This window comes from Macaca fascicularis, chromosome 1, assembly GCF_037993035.2.
Source record: "Macaca fascicularis isolate 582-1 chromosome 1, T2T-MFA8v1.1".
Taxonomy (NCBI): Eukaryota; Metazoa; Chordata; class Mammalia; order Primates; family Cercopithecidae; genus Macaca; species Macaca fascicularis.
In genome coordinates this window covers 126,254,729-126,273,481 of record NC_088375.1, presented here as the reverse complement: position 1 = coordinate 126,273,481, position 18,753 = coordinate 126,254,729, and the positions used below count along the sequence as shown (strand labels likewise).

Here is an 18,753-nt window from a genome sequence, read left to right as displayed (position 1 = left end):
TGTAATCCCAGCACTGTGGGAGGCCAAGGAGGGAAGACTGCCTGAGCCCAGGAGTTCGAGACCAGCCTGGGCAACATGGCAAGACACTATCTCAAAAAAAAAAAAAAAAAAAAAGAAAAAAAAACCCCACCATTTGTTATCATCTCCCTTTTACCAGAATAAGCCTGTGGGTATTGGCTATTGGTTTTCTCACAACCCAGGCTGAGCTGGGCACAGATACCCAGTGTAACCAGCACAGAGCTTTACTCACAAGGGCTCAGGAAATGCATTTGCTGAGCTCAACAAATTGACAATCCAAGTTATCTCGATAAGCAGAGATTTTGTAGTTTAGAGAATTGATTACGGTAAGCAGAGGAACAAAACAGAATGTCATTTTAGTTTGTTTCTAAGAGTACAAAAATCATAATCATCAACCTCTTGGGAATCCCAAGGCAGAATTTTATTCCCAGATCCCCCAACATCCTCACTACATACATGGAAGTTGCTTTACTCCTTTCTACCTTAGTTATTTGACCTATAATTAGAGGATAAAGTACAACATTCTAAAAACCTGGTAATACAGCAGATACATAATTTTATTTTTGATGTGGGTGAGAGTCTTGAAATCTGGAAAGCATTTAAGTTATTAAAAGACAGATCATCGGCCGGGCGTGGTGGCTCAAGCCTGTAATCCCAGCACTTTGGGAGGCCGAGTCGGGCAGATCACGAGGTCAGGAGATCGAGACCATCCTGGCTAACACGGTGAAACACCGTCTCTACTAAAAAATACAAAAAATCTAGCTGGGCAAGGTGGCGGGCGCCTGTAGTCCCAGCTACTCGGGAGGCTGAGGCAGGAGAATGGCGTAAACCTGGGAGGCGGAGCTTGCAGTGAGCTGAGATCCGGCCACTGCACTCCAGCCTGGGCTACGGAGCAAGACTCCATCCCCCTAAAAAAATAAATAAATAAATAAATAAATAAATAAATAAATAAATAAAAGACAGATCATCATCATCACTCGCCATCAGAGAAATGCAAATCAAAACTACAATGAGATACCATCTCACACCAGTTAGAATGGCAATCATTAAAAAAAATCAGGAAACAACGGGTGCTAGAGAGGATGTGGAGAAATAGGTACACTTTTACACTGTTGGTGGGATTGTAAACTAGTTCAACCATTGTGGAAAACAGTGTGGTGATTCCTCAAGGATCTAGAACTAGAAATACCATTTGACCCAGCCATCCCATTACTGGGGATATACCCAAAGGATTATAAGTCATGTTGCTATAAAGACACATGCACACGTATGTTTATTGTGGCACTATTTACAACAGCAAAGACTTGGAATCAACCCAAATGTCCATCAGTGGCAGACTGGATTAAGAAAATGTGGCACATATACACCATGGAATACTATGCAGCCATAAAAAAGGATGAGTTCGTGTCCTTTGTAGGGACATGGATGCAGCTTGACACCATCATTCTCAGCAAACTATCACAAGAACGGAAAACCACATACCGCATGTTCTCAGTCATAGGTGGGAATTGAACAATGAGATCACTTGGACACAGGAAGGGGAGCATCACACACCGGGTCCTATTGTGGGGAGGGGGTAGGGGGGAGAGATAGCATTAGGAGACATACCTAATGTAAATGATGAGTTAATGGGTGCAGCACACCATCATGGCACATGTATATATATGTAACAAACTTGCATGTTGTGCACATGTACCCTAGAACTTAAAGTATAATTTAAAAAAAAAAAAAAGACAGATCATCACTGATCATTATGGCAAGGACAAATTTAGAAGACTTATTAAACTTACCTCTGTGGGGAGGGGCCAAGTTGGCCGACTAGAAGCAGCTCTGGTCTGCAGCTGCTGGTGAGAGGAAGGAGGAAGGTGGCTGATTTCTACATTTCCAACTGAGTTGGAAACTGATACCCAGTTCATCTCATTGGGACTGACTAGATGGTTGGCATGACCCACAGAGAGCGAGAAGAAGCAGGGTATTGCTTCACCCAGGAACTGCACAGGGCAGGGGGACCTCCCTCTCCAGCCAAGGGAAGTGGTAAGGGACAGTGCTACCCACCAAGGGTACTAAGCTTTTCCCACAGATTTTTGCAATCCGCAGATCAGGAGATGCCCTCAGGAGCCTATCTCAGCAGGGCCTCAAACACAAAACTGGGTCTCAAACACAATACTGGGCAGACCAGTGACAGCTGCTTTTGTTGGCAGCTGTTTGGGCAGGTGCTGACCTGCAGGTGTTTTTGTTTTTGTTTTTTTGAGATGGAGTTTCGCTCTGTTGCCCAGGCTGGAGTGCAGTGGTGCAATCTTGGCTCACTGCAAGTCTGCCTCCCTGGTTCACATCATTCTCCTGCCTCAGTCTCCTGAATAGCTGGGACTACAGGTGCCCGCCACCATGCCTGGCTAATTTTTGTATTTTTAGTGGAGACAGGGTTTCACCTTGTTAGCCAGGATGGTCTGGATCTCCTGACCTTGTGATCCACCGGCCTCGGCCTCCCAAAGTGCTTTGATTACACGCATGAATCAGGGCGCTCAGCCGAGGAGTTTTTACATACTCCCGCAGCACCCAGAACTCCAGTGAGGTAGGAGAAATGTCCACTTCAGTGGAAAGGGGGCTGTAGCCAGGGAGTCAAGTGGTCTCGCTCAGACGGTCCCAATTCCACGGAGCCCCACAGGCTAAAATCCACTGGCTTGAAATCCTTGCTGACGTCAGAGCAGTCTGGAGTCCGCCTGTGACAACTCCTTTCCCAGGGGAGGCGCGACCATCATTACTGAGGCTTTAGTTGGAGGTTTTTCCCTGACAGTGCTAAGGAGACTAGGAGGTTTGGATTGGGCGGAACTCCCCCATAACACAGCAAAGTGGCTGTTGCAGATCATGGCCAGACTGCTTCCTATGTGGGACCCGAAGCCATCCCTCCTCACCAGGCAGGGGATCCCTGCAGGAATTCCAGCAGCTACAGTCAGGGGTTTACAGACAGAACTCTTATCTCCCTGGGACAGAGCACCTGGTGGGAGGGGCAGCCATGGTCTCAGGTTCAGCAGACTTAATCTTTCCTGCCTACTGGTTCTGAAGAGACCACCTGATCCCAATGAGGGCTACTCCTCCAGTACAGCACACCAGCTCTGTTAAGACACAGTCAGTCTGCCTCCCTAAGCAGGTCCCCGATTCAATCCTGTGCTTCTTGACTGGGTTAGACCTTCATCAGGGGTCTCCAGACACCTCATGCAGGAGAGTTCTGGCTGACATCAATCAGGTCGATGCCACTCTGGGAAGAAGCTTCTGGAGGAAGGAGCAGACAGCAATCTTTGCTGTTCTGCAGCCTCCACTGGTGATACCCAGGTGAACAGGGTCTGGAGTGGACCCCCAGCAAACTGCAGCAGACCTGCAGAAGAGAGGCCTGTTAGAACATAAACAAACAGAAAGTAACAACAACAACCACAACATCAACACAAAAGACCCCACAAAAACCACATCCAAAGGTCAACAGCCTCAAAGATCACAGGTAGACAAAACCATGAAGATGAGGAAAAACCAATGAAAAAACACTGAAAATTTCAAAAGCCAGAATGCCTCTTTTGTTCCAAATGATCTCAACCCTTCTCTAGTAAGAGCACAGAACAGGGCTGAAGCTGAGACTGATTAACTGAGAGAAGTAGGTTTCTGAAAGTGGGTAATAATTAATTTCACTGAGCCAAAGGATTATGTTCTAACCCAATACAAGAAGTTAAGAACCATGATAAAAGATTACAGGAGGTATTAACTATAATAACCAGTATAGAAAGGAACATAAACGATCTGATGAAACTGAAAAACACAGCACAAGAACTTCATGATGCAAACACAAGTATCAGTAGCCAAAGCAACCAAGTGGAAGAGAAGATATCAGACCTTGAAGACTATCGTGCTGAAATAAGGCAGGCAGACAAAATTAGAGAATGAAGCATGAAAAGGAACAAGCAAAACCTATGAGAACTATGGGACTATGTAAAAAGACTGAAACTATGACTGGAGTACCGGAAACAGTTGGGGACAATGGAACCAAGTTGGAAAACACACTTCAGGATATCATCCAGGAGAACTTCCCCAACCTAGAAAGACAAGCCAATATTCAAACTCAGGAAATCCAGAGAACCCCAATAAGATACTCCACAAAAAGTTCTACCCCAAGGCACATAATTATCAGGTTCTCCAAGGTTGAAATGAAGGAAAAAGTGTTAAGGGCAGCCAGAGAGAAAGGCCAGGTCACGTACAAAGGGAAGCCCATCAGACTAACAGTGGACCTCTCAGCATAAACTTTACAAGCCAGATAAGACTGGGGGCCAATATTCAACATTCTTAAAGAAAAGAAATGCCAACCCAGAATTTCATATCAGACCAAACTAATCTTCATAAGCAAAGGAGAAATAAAATCTTTTTGAGACAAGAAAATGCTAAGGGATTTCGTCACCACCAGGTCTGCCTTGCAAGAGCTCCTGAAGGAAGCACTAAACATGGATAGGAAAATCACCTGCAAAAACACACTGAAGTACACAGACCAGTGACATGATGAAACAACTACATTGACAAGTCTGCAAAATTAACTAGCCAGTATCATGATGACAGGTTCAAATTCACACATAAAAACATTAACCTTAAATGTAAATGAGCTAAATGCCCCAATTAAAAGACACAGAATGGCAAGCTGAATACAAAGCCAAGAGCCATTCGGTATGCTGTATTTAAGAGACATATCTTATGTGCAAAGATGCACATAGACTCAAAGTTGAGGGATGGAGGAAAATTTACAAAGCAAATGGAAAGCAGAAAAAAAAAAAAGACAGGGGTTGCAATCGTAGTTTCTGACAAAATAAACTTTAAACCAACGAAGGTCAAAAAAACAAAGAAGGGCATTACATAATGGTAAAGGGATCTATTCAACAGAAGAGCTAACTACCCGAAATATACATGTACCCAATACGGGAGCACCTAGATTCATAAAACAAGTTCTTAAAAACCTACAAAGAGACTTACACCCCCACACAATAATAGTGGGAAACTTTAATACCCCACTGTCAATATTAGACAGATTGTCAAGACAGAAAATTTACAAACATATTCAAGATTTGAACTCAGCTCTAGACCAAGTGGACCTGATAGACATCTACAGAACTCTCCACCCCAAAACAACAGAATATACATTTTTTTGGTGTCACATGGCACTTAATCTAAAATTGATCACATAATTGGAAGTAAAACACTCCTCATCAAATGCAAAAAGAACTGAAATAATAACAGTCTCTCAGACCACAGTGCAATCAAATGAGAACTCAAGATTAAGAAGCCCACTCAAAACCACACGACTACACGGAAATTAAACAACCTGCTCCTGAATGACTCCTGCGTGTGTAATGAAATTAAATCAGAAATCAGGAAGTTCTTTGAAACCAATAGGAACAAAGAGACAATGTACCAGAATCTCTGGGGTGCAGCAAAAGCAGTGTTAAGAGAGAAATTTATAGCACTAAATGCCCCATCAAAAAGCTAGAAAGATCTCAAATCAACACCCTAACATTACAACTAAAAGAACTAGAGAACCAAGAGGAAACAAACCCCAGAGCTAGCAGAAGACAAGAAATAGCCAAGCTCAATGTGAAACTGAAGGAGATAGACATGAAAAACCCTTCAAAAAAATCAACAAATCCAGGAGCTGGATTTTGAAAATAAAAAATAAAAAAGTCAATAAAATAGACTACTAGCAAGACTAATAAAGAAGAGAAGAGAGAAAATTCCAATAAACACAATCAGAAATGATACAGGGGATTCATGTGCCTCAGCCTCCCAAGTAGCTGGGACTACAGGCATGCACTACCATGCCTGGCTAATTTTTTACCCTGTTGACCAGGCTGGTCTCGAACTCCTGACCTCAAGTGATCTGCCTGCCCAGCCTCCCAAATTGCTGGGACTACAGGTGTGAGCCACCGTACCTGGCCTGTTTCATTAGTTTCTACTCCTATCTTTACTATTTTCATGCTCCTTTCTTTCTGTTTCCTGTTTAATCTCCTGGGTTTGAAGTTTAGGTCATGGGTTGGCAAACTTTGGCCTGAGGGCGCAATCTGACCTGCCACCTATTTCTGTAAATTGAATTTAATTTAACACAGACACTTCCATTTGTTTATGTATTATCTATGGCTACAAGGGCAGAATTGAGTAACTGCGAGAGATCACATGGTCTGCGGAGCCTAAAATATTCACTCTCTGGACACTTACAGAAAAAGGTTGCTAATTCCTGGCTTAAATAATTGACTTTTTTTTTTTCTTTTCTAGTATATTAATTTAAAGTTTTAATTTCCCTCTAAGTACTGCTTTCCCTACACTCAATAAATTTTGGTATGTACTGTTTTCATTATTGTTCATTTCAAAATGTCCAGTTTCCATCGTGATTTCTTTTTGACCCATCAGTTATGTAGCAATATCTTGCTTAATTTACAAACATTTGGGGATTTTTCCAATTATCTTCCTGATGGTGAACTCATGTTTTAATTGCACTGCCATCAGAATGTGCTCTGTATGATTTCTGTTCTTTGAAATAAATGGATTTTGAAGTTGTATTTTGTGTTCTATATATGTGTTCTATAAGATCAATTAGTTAAATGTGTTATCAAATGTTTTAGATTATTATTAATTTTTTTGTCTGCTTTTCTTACTGGGTACTGAAAAAGGTAAATCTCTAACCACGTTTATATCTCTAACCATGATTGCAGATTTCCCTATCACTCCTCTACATTTGCCACTTTAGCTTTATATATTTTGAAGCTGTATTATTATGTACACACAAATTTAGGATTGACCTTTTTATTATTATAAGATGTCCTTCCTTACTGCTTGTAATAAGAAAGAAAGTCACTGCTTCAAGTTATGGGAGGGCAAACAACGGGACAGCAAACAATGCAAGCAAAACAAAGAGAAGAAAAGTACACTGACATAAGAACTTCATTCACCCTGTTTTTTTCCTTAGATATTTAACAAATTTCAGCGTAGGTGAATAGGGTCCATGTTACTGGACATATGGTAACTATTTGAGAAAGAAAACAAAGATGTTATTAAACTGAGGAGACAGTAAATTGCACAGCCTCTCCTATGAAGTATTTTTGCCCAAATTGTTTTTTACTACAATCTGACCATGTCTTTAGAACTGTAGAAAATACAGGCGATGGAGGAACAAGTTAAATAATACCATTAAGAAACAATCAAACAAATCATGATTGTGGAATATTCTATAAGACAGTTGGGCTGGGTTCTTCAAAAAGTCATTGTTGTGGGAAAAACAGTATTGGTGGTGGACTGGTACCAGTCTTGATTAAGAGAATAAACATTATAAGGGCAATGGGTAAATTTATTTGGATATTAGTTTGAAAAAATCTGTAAATGGCATTTTTGGGGACAATTGGGAAAATTTGAATATAGAATAAGTATTGATGGTATAGAGGTTATTTATTTGTTTGTTTGTTTATTTATTCATTTATTTTTAAAGAGACAGGACCTTGCTATGTTGCCCAGGCTGGCTTCAAACTCCTGAGCTCAAGTGATCCTCCTGCCTTAACATCTCAAGTAATAGAGAATTATTTTTAAATTTCTCAAATATCATCATGGCATTGTGGTTACGTAAGCTAATGTCCTTGTTTTTAGGATATGTCCAAGTACTTTATGGTTAAGTGTCATCATATCTGTAACTTACTTTCAAATGGCTCAGATAGACACACACACATTTATATACATGTTTAAGTAGAATGGAGAGAGACAAAATGTAATTACGGCAAAATGTTGCATTTTATAGGTGGTGAATATATAAATGTTCATTGTGCTATCCTTTCTAGAGTTTACAGTTTTCATAATAAGTTGGGAGAAAATCAATGGGCAAAGTAAATTCAACAGTAGAAAAAAGTAAGAAAGTTTCCAATTTCATTACAAAACTATAAAAACTGGAGGGGATGTTATTAGTTTCTGATTAAAAAAACAAAAAGATGCATACAGCAACAGAACATTTTCCAAGAAATTCCATGGCAAGTAATATTTTCTAAATTTTCAAGGGATCTTCTCTATATTTTAGAGGAGTTATTTAATTTCTTGTAGGGGTGGGCGGGAGGGGGAAACAGAATGTTTAGACTAAAACGAACAGTGAAAGACTTACTTTTCAATTGTCTTGATTTTACTCTATTTAGCTACATCAATTTTGGGAACATAATATAAAGATTAGAGAGAAAAATAGTAGGATAATATAAAGATTAGAGAGAAAAATACTAGCTATTGTAATTTGAGAATTTAAGGTAGCCAGGTACTGTGCAACAAGCCAAGCACATGGTATTTGGGTGAGCAAAAAGAGACTCTGCTGTTATAGAATTGATAGTCTAGTAGGGAAGATAGAAATTAATTAAAAATGTATACAAATATATAGTTATAAACTGCGATTAAAAGGGAAATGTCATGGATACCTTCTAGGGTTTCAGTTGCAGAAGCTATATGAATGGTGCAGTCATTCCCTGAAAAGTGAAACACAGAATGAGAAACATACATATATTTTTTGTTGTTTTTGAGTTTGAGACGTTCTTAAGACATGAGAGGTTGAATGAAGGTACCTGTGTATGTCTAGAGAATTTTTTAAATTGTAACTCCACAATAATCATAAGTAGATTTCACCATTAGTGGACAGACTTTGTTCCTAAAAGGAAGGAAGAATAAATAGTGATGATCATCAAATAGTTCCATGAGAGCCTCTGACTATAAACTATAATTAACTAGAGATTTTCCCTTGGGGATCCTTGTGCAATAATTTATTTAATTTTATTTTATTATCTGTTTTAGCATGTTTTAACTTAACATTTAAGAAAGCTAAAATATCAAATTAATTGGTCTTTTCCCTTCCTTTGCATTCTCTAGCCATGATATGAGCCCCACAGCTAAATATGATCAGCTTATTTTCTCAAATTTATAAAAGGAGTGGAGTGACAGGGTTTTCCAGAGGCGTGACTCCAAGTTCCTTAAAGTTTCTTATGTCAGTGTGTTGTAAACTGTGTGGTTTATGAATCAGCAAAACTGCTCTTGGGAATATTTTAGAAATGAAATCTTGAGACTGGGCGTGGTGGCTCACACCTGTAATCTCAGCACTTTGGAAGGCCGAGGTGGGTGGATTACCTGAGGTCAGGAGTTCGAGACCAGCCTGACCAACATGGAGAAACTCTGTCTCTACTAAAAATACAAAATTAAGTGGGTGGTGGCGCACGCCTGTAATCTCAGCTACTCAGGAGGCTGAGGCAGGAGAATCACTTGAACCCAGGAGGCAGAGGTTGCGGTGAGCCAAGATTGTGCCATTGCACTCCAGTCTGGGCAACAAGAGTGAAACTCCATCTCAAAAATAAAATATAGAAATGAAATTTTGAACAGTCATTATCTGGACACTTGTTTAGAAATATGAAAATGTCTTGGCTTTTTCCTTAATTTGCACAAGGTCTGTATGAAAAGATGCTATATCCATTTTCCCAAAAGGTAAACATACAAATTAGACTTAAATATTGAATTTTAAGTAAACCAGAAATACAGTTTATTAATTTCTTGGTGAATTAAAATCTGCAATATTCATAAAATCTATTTATATTTTTCCAAATGTTAACGATAAGTCAGAGAAATTTGCATTTATGTGAATTAAAATGCAATTTATAATACAGAATATAACCTGATTATATAATTAACCTAGTATAATTTCATATTAAAGAGTTAGAATATTTTGAAGCTTTTCTGAATTCTCTACTTTGTATTTTAAAAGCTAATATTTTAGTGCTTTATGTGCATTTTAAATTTATTTTTTCACCTCTTCTTGCCATATGTGTATATTTAAAATATTTGAAAGTACTAATAGAAAACTCAAGCATTGAAAACTATAATTCACAGCAAAACAGTTGAGTTGGGGCTCCTTTTCCTTCTCTAAAATAAACAAAACAAAATAGAAAGCCCTAAATACAATTTCATGGCATCAGAATACCTCAGTCTCCTACCAGTGTTGTGAATGGAATAATTACAAGAAAGTCACCAATGTAACCAAAGTAATTCAGAAAAATGTGTGAGCTCTTATACTTAAATTTGTGTTTAAAAAGACTGGGTTTTTCTTTTTTTCTCTATGTACTTTATATTTTACTTTCAAGCTCCGATCTACTAGAATAAAGAAAGGCTGACTGGAACTTCCCTTTACAGTCTTAAACTTATATGAATAGTATTCTTCTCCATCCCTCCTTTTTTTGCCTCTATCTTTTCAATTTATGTTGAAAGAGACCAGGCCAAAGATATTTTAAGATGTCTATGTATAGCTACATTATAAAGATTAGATGCGTTTTAAAATTGTGATTTAATAAATTTAACTATAATGATATAATTTATAATATACCAAACAACCAGTAATACATTAGATCAGTCAATTTTTCCAGTTTTTCAGGGCACAGAATTTTCTGCCATTTTATAAACTAAAGATTTTGATTACTTTAATATTTGGGGTTGTATCATACTTCTCAAGGTTATTAAAATGTAGTTAAAATCTGCTCTCACTGTAAAGTGTTAAAATTCAGAAGAATATTTGATATAATCTTTTTCCCTCTTGTTAAATGCCACGTTTGAATTTGCTGTGACATTAGAGAAATTCAACTTTCTCAGGTTGGGATAGGGTACTTAATAAACTATTAATGATGGAATTAAGTTGTTACATTTTCTAAAAATTGAAATGAATATAAACGCACAATTAACATAAATTTGAGTAACTAAAGTCAATTTTCAGACAAATTATCCGTTTTTTTCTTAATAGGATTAATAGAAAGATATGAAACATATATAATGAACTCATACAGTTTACATAAATGTGACTAATATAAAGCACATCTTGATAAATTAGTATGTTATCATGACTCATAATTAACAAGCAATTAGAAATTAAATTTGTTTATTTGAACTTCTATTCTAAAATATAGAGGAAAAATAAATGGGAACTGGATCCCTTAATAGCCCTATAGATAATAAAACTCAGAGATTGATTTAAAAGAAATGCATACCAAAGATACTTTGAATGCTTCAGATCTACTTGAAAGTATTTTGCTATTTACTTTTTCTCTCTATTTTAGAACAAAATTTATGAATAGAAATGTGGCATACAAATTGGAACTGTTATGATGTGTGTTTCATATTTCTGGATTTGGAGAAATGTTCTAGTTTAATCGTATGTATCTTACCTTTATTATTTATTTTTATCTTTCGTTTATTAATAGAGATAGAAGTATTTCTGCACACAACCCAATTAACTGGAAAAAGGTTACATAAAAACATGAAAAGTCTAATCCCACTATGGCCAAAATAGGTTTGCCAACATGGGCTTGGCAGGCAAGGAGGGAAGAGAGAGACAGGGATAGGGCAGAGGCTCCTCAGGAGGCCTTTCCTCTTTAGACCTCTTTTGCGGGGTCGCCGGGGTCCTGACCTCTAGGTGCAGGTCCTCCTGGGAGGAAGGGTGGCACCAGAGTACTGGACGCTGGCATAAGAGCGCGTCTGAGCGGCTCACTCCTGGCCACATCTCCCATGGCAGCAGTGACTTCCGGCAGGCACTGAGTCTGCATCGCGAGAATCTCACACCCGCGAGTACCCTTTCGAGCCTGCTGGGGAATGCGCTCCCTTTCCCCAAACGTCCCTCGGCTCCCCTGTCGACCACCCGTCCAAGGGCCCTGGGTACCCAACGCGACCACGTCTGGCTACTCAACTCATGTCTGGCACCTCACCTCACACCTGGCGCCTCAGATGTCGCGTGGCGCCTCAGAGGTCCCACAAGGTGGCGCCGCCTCTCCGTGGCCCCGAGAGCCCGCAGGCGCGGGTGGCTGGGCCCGCGTGGGCTCCGAACTGCAGCGGCTCCGCCAGACAGTTGCAGAAGCTGGCTGACAGCCGGGACCCCCTGGTTTGCGCAGCCAGGCGTCGAGGAGGCGGCGGCGAGTGCCGCGGTGCGGGCGGGGTGGCCTAGTGGTCCCCGCAGCCTCTGGACCCAGCCATGCTGCTCTGGATACAGGGCTTCGTGCTGGAGGCGGTGGCTTGCCAGGATGACGAAGACTACTTACGCTACGGGATCCTTTTCGAAGACCTGGACCGCAATGGGGACGGCGTGGTGGACATCACTGAGCTCCAGGAGGGGCTGAGAAACTGGAGCTCCGCGTTTGACCCGAACTCCGAGGAGGTGAGACCGGAAGGTGGCACGGGCAGCCTGGGGAGACGTTGGGCAGAAGGTGAAGCAAACCCTGCCCTTTCCAGAGCTGCTGTCAAAGGCCTTTGGAGTAAGGGTGGGGTTCTCCTCTGTGAGCCTCGTCATGCAGAATAATGCGACCCGGCGAAACATGTTCTGGGTCTTCTTAAAATAGCCCCTTTCCGGCCAGGCGCGGTGTCTCACGCCTGTAATCCCAGCATTTTGGGAGGCCCAGGCGGGTGTATCGCCTGAGATCAGGAGTTCGAAACCAGCCTGGCCAATATGTTGAAACCCTGTCTCTACTAAACAAATACAAAAATTAGCCGGGCGTGGTGGCGCGCACCCCTAATCCCAGCTACTCCGGAGGCTGAGGCAGGGGACTCGCTTGAACCCGGAAGGCGGAAGTTGCAGTGAGCCGAGATCGCGCCATTGCGAGATTCCGTCTCAAAATCAAAAAAAAAAAAAAAAAAAAAAAGAAAAGAAAAGAAAAAGAAAAAAAGCCACTTTCCTTGGTGACAAAGACCTCCAGGGTTTTTTTTTTGCGGAGATGCGGTTTTTGGTGACTCGTTCAACATTTATGGAACCAGCACACAGCGTCAGGGGCCATGTTAGCCTTTGTGCAGAAGTAAAGGACCATCTCTTTTCTTAGGGGTTTCTCTGCCCAGCGCAGTGTGCTTCAGGGTCGTCTCCAAACGACAGGCACAGATAAGAGCCCCAGAGCTATTCTCTTTCTGACATCCACACCAAGGTCTAGGGGAAGTCAGACCTTGATCCATGGGTTTACACTTCAGCTGATTGTTTTAGAACCTCACGTAAATTAGGAATACCTTCCTTTCTAGGCCAGTCTTGACTTGATTATTTTTAAACTATTTACATGGAAGTTTCAGGATATCAAGAAAAAAATTATTTTATTTCTTCTCTTTCATTGGTTAGCAGTCTTCACATGTAACTCCTGTTGAATTTTACGAGTTATGTCTGAAGACTGTAAAGCTTTTTTATCGGTGAGTGAGTGTTTTTTTTTTTTTTTTTTGGTTGTTGCTAGAAGTCCAAACCATCTGGACTCCTCTTTAGTGATGCTGGGCATCTTTTCATGTGCTTAGTAGCCATGAAAAGAAGTTTGTATACTTCTTTGGAGAAATGTCCAAGTTCTTTGCTCATTTTCAAATTAGGTTATTTTTTGTTGTTGTTGTTGTTGAGTTTTAGGAGTTTTCTATATAGTTTGTGTATGAACCCCTTATTATATATATGATTTGCAAATGATTACTTCCATTTTATGAGTCTCCTTTTTACTTTTGATGCACAAAGTTTTAAATTTTCATGAAGTCTAATTTGTCATATTATGGTTGCCTGTACCTTTGATGTCATATCTAAGAAATCAATGCCAAATTCATTGTCGAGAAGCTTTTGCCCTATGTTGTCTTCTCTAAGATTTTTATAATTTTAAGAATTGCATATAGGCCATAGATCCATTTTGAATTAATTTTTAATAGGGTCCAGTGTCATTCTTTTGCATGCGGATATTCAGTTTTCCCAGTTCCATTTGTTGAAAAAACTATCCTTTCCCTATTGAATGGTCTTTGCACTGTTGTCAAAAATTATTTGACCACATATGCATGAGTTCATTTCTTGGCTCTCTATTCTATTCCATTGGTGCATATGTCTGTCTTTATGTCAGTAGCACACTATTTTAATCACTCTTGTTTTGTAGTAAGTTTTGAAATCAAAAAGTGAGTCCTCCTGGTTTGTTCTTCTTTTTCAGAATTGTTTTGGCTATTTGGGGTCCCTTGAGATTCCATGTGGATTTTAGTATGGGTTTTTCTACTTCTGCAAATTCATCATTGGGATTTCGGTAGGGATTGCACTGAATCTGTGAATTGTTTGGGGTAGTATAAATATCTTAACAATATTAAGTCTTCCAGCACATGAACGTGGGACATCTTTCCATTTATTTACGTTTTCTTTAATTTGATTCAGAAATGTGTTATAGTTTTCATTGCATAAGTCTTCTACATTCTTGGTTACGTTAATTCCTAAGTGCTTTATTCTTTTGATGCTTTAATGGCGTCATTTCTTTAATTTCCTTTTTGGATTAAACGTTGTTACGGTATAGGTATAGAAATGCAACTGATATTTTTGTGTTGACTTTGCATGTTGCCACTTTGCTGAATTTGTTTATTCTAACAATTTGTGTGTGTGTGTGTGTGTGTGTGTGTGTGGTGGGGGGATGGAGTCTTTAGGATTTTCTACATATAAAGTCATATAATCTGAAAAAGGGATAATTTTACTTCTTACTTTCCAAATTGGATGCCATTTATTTCTTTTTCTAACCTAATTGCTCTGACTAGAACTTCCAGTACTATGTTGAATGAAGTGGTGAAAGTGGGCATACTTGCCTATTTCTAATCTTAGAGAAAAGCTTTTAGCCTTTCACTATTGTGTATGATGTTCATTGTAGGTTTTTCACATACGATTTTTATCATATTGAGGATAGTTTTCTTGTATTCCTAGTTTTTTGAGTGCTTTTATCATGAAAGGATATTGACTTTTGTCAAATGCTTTTACTTCATCAATTGCAATGTTTGTGTTTTTTGCCATCATTCTGTTAATGTTATGTATTACACTGATTGATTTTTTAAAATTCCTCCTTGTATTCCAGGAATAAATATCACTTGAGGATGGTGTATAACCTTTTTAATCTAATAAATTCAGTTTGTTATCATTTTTTGGGAGGATTCTTGTATCAGTGTTCATGAGAGATACTGGTCTGTAATTTTCTTTTCTTGTAGTGTCTTTGTATGGCATTGGTATTGGGGGTAATGCTGGCCTCATAGGATGAATCAGATTTTAAAACTTTATTTGGAAATACTTGAGAAGTAGTGGGGTTAGTTTTTAAATGGTAGAATTTAGCAGCAAGGCTATCACATCCTTGGCTTTTTTGTTTTGTTTTGTTTTTAATTGGGAGATTCTTGATTACTGATTCAACCTCCTCATTAGTTATAGACCTATTCAGATTTTCTATTTCTTCATAATTTAGTATTGGTAGGTTTTGTGTTTCTAGGAATTTTCTATTTCATCTCGGGTATCCAATTTGTTGGCATGTAGTACATAGTACTTCTTATAATCCTTTTTATATCCGTAGAATCAGTAGTTATGTCCCCACTTTCATTTCTGATGTTAGTAATTTGAGTCTTGTTTCTTTCTTTTTTCTTAGTCCATCCACCTAAAGGTTTGCCAATTTTGTTGATCGTTTTGAAGAACTAACTTGTGATTTCGTTGTTTTTCTCTATTATATTTCTTTTCTCATTTCCTCTATATCTGTTCTAATCTTTATTTTTTCTGCCTGCTAGTTTTGGATTTAATTTGCTCTTTTTTTTAGTTCCTTAAGTTGTAAAGTTAGGTTGCTGATTTGAGATCGTTCTTCTTCTTTTTTTTTTTTAGTGTAAACATTTATCTCTGTAAACTTCTTAGTACAACTTTTTGCCATATCTCGTAAGTTTTGGTGTCTTGTACTTTTGATTTCATTTGTCTAAAGATACATTGTAATTTTCCTTGTTATTTTTTTCTTTGACACATTAGTTTTTCAAGAGTGTGTTATTTAATTTCTATCCATTAATGAATTTTCCAGTTTTCATTTTGTCATTGATTTCCGGTTTCATTCCACTGTGGTAAGAGAAGATACTTGGCATGATTTCAGTCTTTTAAAATTTATTAAGACTTGTTTTGTGACCCAGAGTATGATCTTTTCTGGAGAGTGTCCTGTGTGTCCCTGAGAAGAGTGTGTACTTTTTTTCCTGTTGCATAGTATATTCTGTATAAGCCTGTTAGATCTAGATGGTTTATTGTGTTGTTCAAATTCTCTGTTTCCTTACTTATCTTCTGTTTGGTTATTCTATTCATTATTCAATGTGGGGTATTCTTCAACTAATATTGTAGAACTATTTCTCCCTTCTATTCTGCCAATTTTTGCTTCATATGTTTTGACGACCTGTTATATGCAAAAAAAATTTGTAATTATTGTATCTTCTTGATGTATTGAAGCTTTTATTATCTCATAATTTTTTTTTTAGTTTAAAGTCTGTTTTATCTCATATTAATATAGCTATGGCTGGTCTCTTCTGGTTACCATTTGTATGGAATATCTTTTTCATTCTTTTACTTTCAATGTATTTGTGTCTTTGGATCTTAAGTGAATTTCTTATATAGAGCAGATAGTTCGATTATGTTTTCTCATTTTTCTGCTAATCTCTATCTTTTGATTGGAGAGTTTAATCCACTTAGGTTTAAAGTAATCAGTGATGCATCAGAAGGAAAGTGGTGGATAGTGGTGTGACCTCGGTTCACTGCGACCTCCACCTCGCAGATTCAAGTGATTCTCCTGCCTCTGCCTCCGGAGTAGCTGGGATGACAGGCGTGTGCCACCACACCAGGTAACTTTTGTCTTTTTAGTAGAGACAGGGTTTCACAATGTTGGTCAGGCTGGTCTTGCACTCCTTACCTCAAGTGATCTGCCTGCTTCAGCCTCCCAAAGTGCTAGGATTATAGGCATGAGCAACCATGACTGGCCTTTCATTTATTTCCGCGTTGATTTTTAATATTTCCTTTTGTTTTTGCTAACTTTGCACTTAGTTTGTTCTTTTTCTACTTCCTTTAGGTGTAACATTAGGTTAATTATTTGAGATGTTTCTTCTTTTTTTATCTAGGAATTTATTGCTGTAAATTTTACTTTAGAACTGCTTTTGTTGTATCCCACAAGTTTTGGTATATTGTATTTCCATTTTAGTTTGTTTCAAGATATTTTAAAAATTTTCCTTTTAATTTCTTCATTGACTCATTTGTTGTTCAGGGCATGTTGTTTAATTTCTATGTATCTGTGAATTTTCCAAAATTCCTGTTCCTATTTATTTCTGGTTTCATGGCATTGTGGTCAAAAGAGATTCGATACTATTTCAGTCTTCTTTCATTTGCTGAGGCTTGTTTTGTGCCCTAACATGATCTGTCTTGGAAAATGTTCTGTGTGCCCTTGAGAAGAATGTGTATTCTGTTTTTGTTGGATGAAAGGTTTCATATTTGTCTGTTAGGTTCATTTGGTTGAAAATGTTGGTCAAGTCCAATCTTTCCTTACTAATTTTCTGTCTAGATGAGATATCCATTGTTGAAACTGGGATATTGAAGCTCCTGAGTATTACCATATTGCAATCTATCTCTCCCTCCAGATCCTATAATTTATAAATTATGGTCTGCTGTTGGATGAGTACATATTTATAGCTCTTCTGTTCTCTTGATGAATTGAGTCCTTTATCATTATATAGTGTCTTACTTTGTCTCTTTTTAGAATTTTTGACTTAAAGTCTATTTTGTCTTAAATAATTTTAGCTATCCCTGCTCTCTTTTGTTTTCCAAAATAGTTTCAATTATGTGTGTCCTTAAAAATAAGAAAAGTCTTTTGTAGGCAGCATACAATTAAATTGTTTTTAAAAAAACAAGACTTTTAAAATCCATTTATCACTCTATAGCTTTCTATTAGGTTATTTAATACATTCACATTCAAGGTAATTTTTGATAGGTAAGGATTTAATACTGCCATTGTGTTAATTGTTTTCTGCTTGTTTTGTAGATACTTTGTTTTTCTCTCCCTCTCTTGCTATCTCCCTTTATTGTTTGATATTTTTCTGTACTGGAATGCTTTCTATTTTTGTTTTGTCCTTCTACTAAAGATTTCTGATTTGTGGTTACCATGAGGCCTACATAGAGCATCTCGTATTTGTAATAGCCTATTTCAAGCTGATAACAACTTAACTTTGCACATAGCAAAGTACTTTTATGGCCCCTTCCCCATATTTTATGCTTTTGATGTCAGAATTTATGTCATTTTATAATGTGTTTCTTTTGACAATTTATTTTAGCTATAGTTATTAATACTTTTCTTTTAACCCTTGCACCAGGAACAAAATTGCTTTGTCACCATTGCATTCCCAGAATATTCTAAATATGGACCTGTTTTACTTATACCATTTAGGTTAGTGTTTTCATTTGTTTCAATTCATTAAATACCAACCTTTTGTTTCAGCTTAAAGAACTCTCTTTAGCCATCCTTGTAAAGCAGGTCTCATGGTAATGAACTCCCTTAGCTTTTTTTCTGGGAAAATTTTTATGCCTCATTTCTGAATTACAGTTTTGTGGATGAAGTATTCTTGGTTGGCAGTTTTTTTTCTTTAGCACATTGAATATATCATCTTTAGCACTTTGAATATATGTCTCCTAGCCTGTAGGGTTTCTGCTGAGAAATCCACTGATAGTTGTATTGGCACTCCTTTTTATGTGATGTGTTTCTTATCTTTTGCTGTTCTCAGAATTTTTTGTCTTTGATTTTTGGTGGTTTGATTATTATGTGTCTTGGTGAACTCTTCTTTGAGTTGAATTTGATTGAACATCTCTGTGTTTCCTATACCTGGATATTGGCATCTATCTCCGATTAGGGAAGTCTTTAGCCAATGTGTCTTTAAATACGTGTT

At 38.1% G+C, this 18,753-nt stretch overlaps 1 protein-coding gene and 1 long non-coding RNA gene across 9 annotated transcripts in view; one reads left to right on the top strand and one right to left on the bottom strand.

Annotated features, from left to right (window-relative positions):
* Positions 1-356: 356 nt before the first annotated feature.
* Positions 357-12,081, bottom strand: LOC123567604 (uncharacterized). 3 transcript variants are annotated; one of them, XR_006690661.3, is made up of 4 exons: positions 11,790-12,081; positions 8,622-8,704; positions 8,478-8,525; positions 357-3,391 (listed from the first exon to the last, which is right to left on the bottom strand). It is a non-coding gene; the product is annotated as an uncharacterized lncRNA (long non-coding RNA). The 3 variants fall into 3 exon arrangements; XR_012417134.1 differs by lacking the exon at positions 8,622-8,704; XR_012417135.1 differs by lacking the exons at positions 8,478-8,525; positions 8,622-8,704.
* Positions 11,856-18,753, top strand: part of LOC102141746 (mitochondrial adenyl nucleotide antiporter SLC25A24-like) — an 80,999-nt gene continuing 74,101 nt past the window's right edge. For 5 of the 6 annotated variants that reach the window (XM_074000396.1, XM_074000388.1, XM_074000390.1 and 2 more), the window contains exon 1: positions 11,856-12,235. In XM_074000396.1, coding sequence (XP_073856497.1) covers positions 12,053-12,235 — 183 coding nt within the window. In that variant the 5' untranslated portion in view covers positions 11,856-12,052. Of the gene's footprint in view, positions 12,236-16,503; positions 16,669-18,753 lie in introns of all 6 variants that reach the window. The other variant, XM_074000391.1, reaches the window with a different exon arrangement.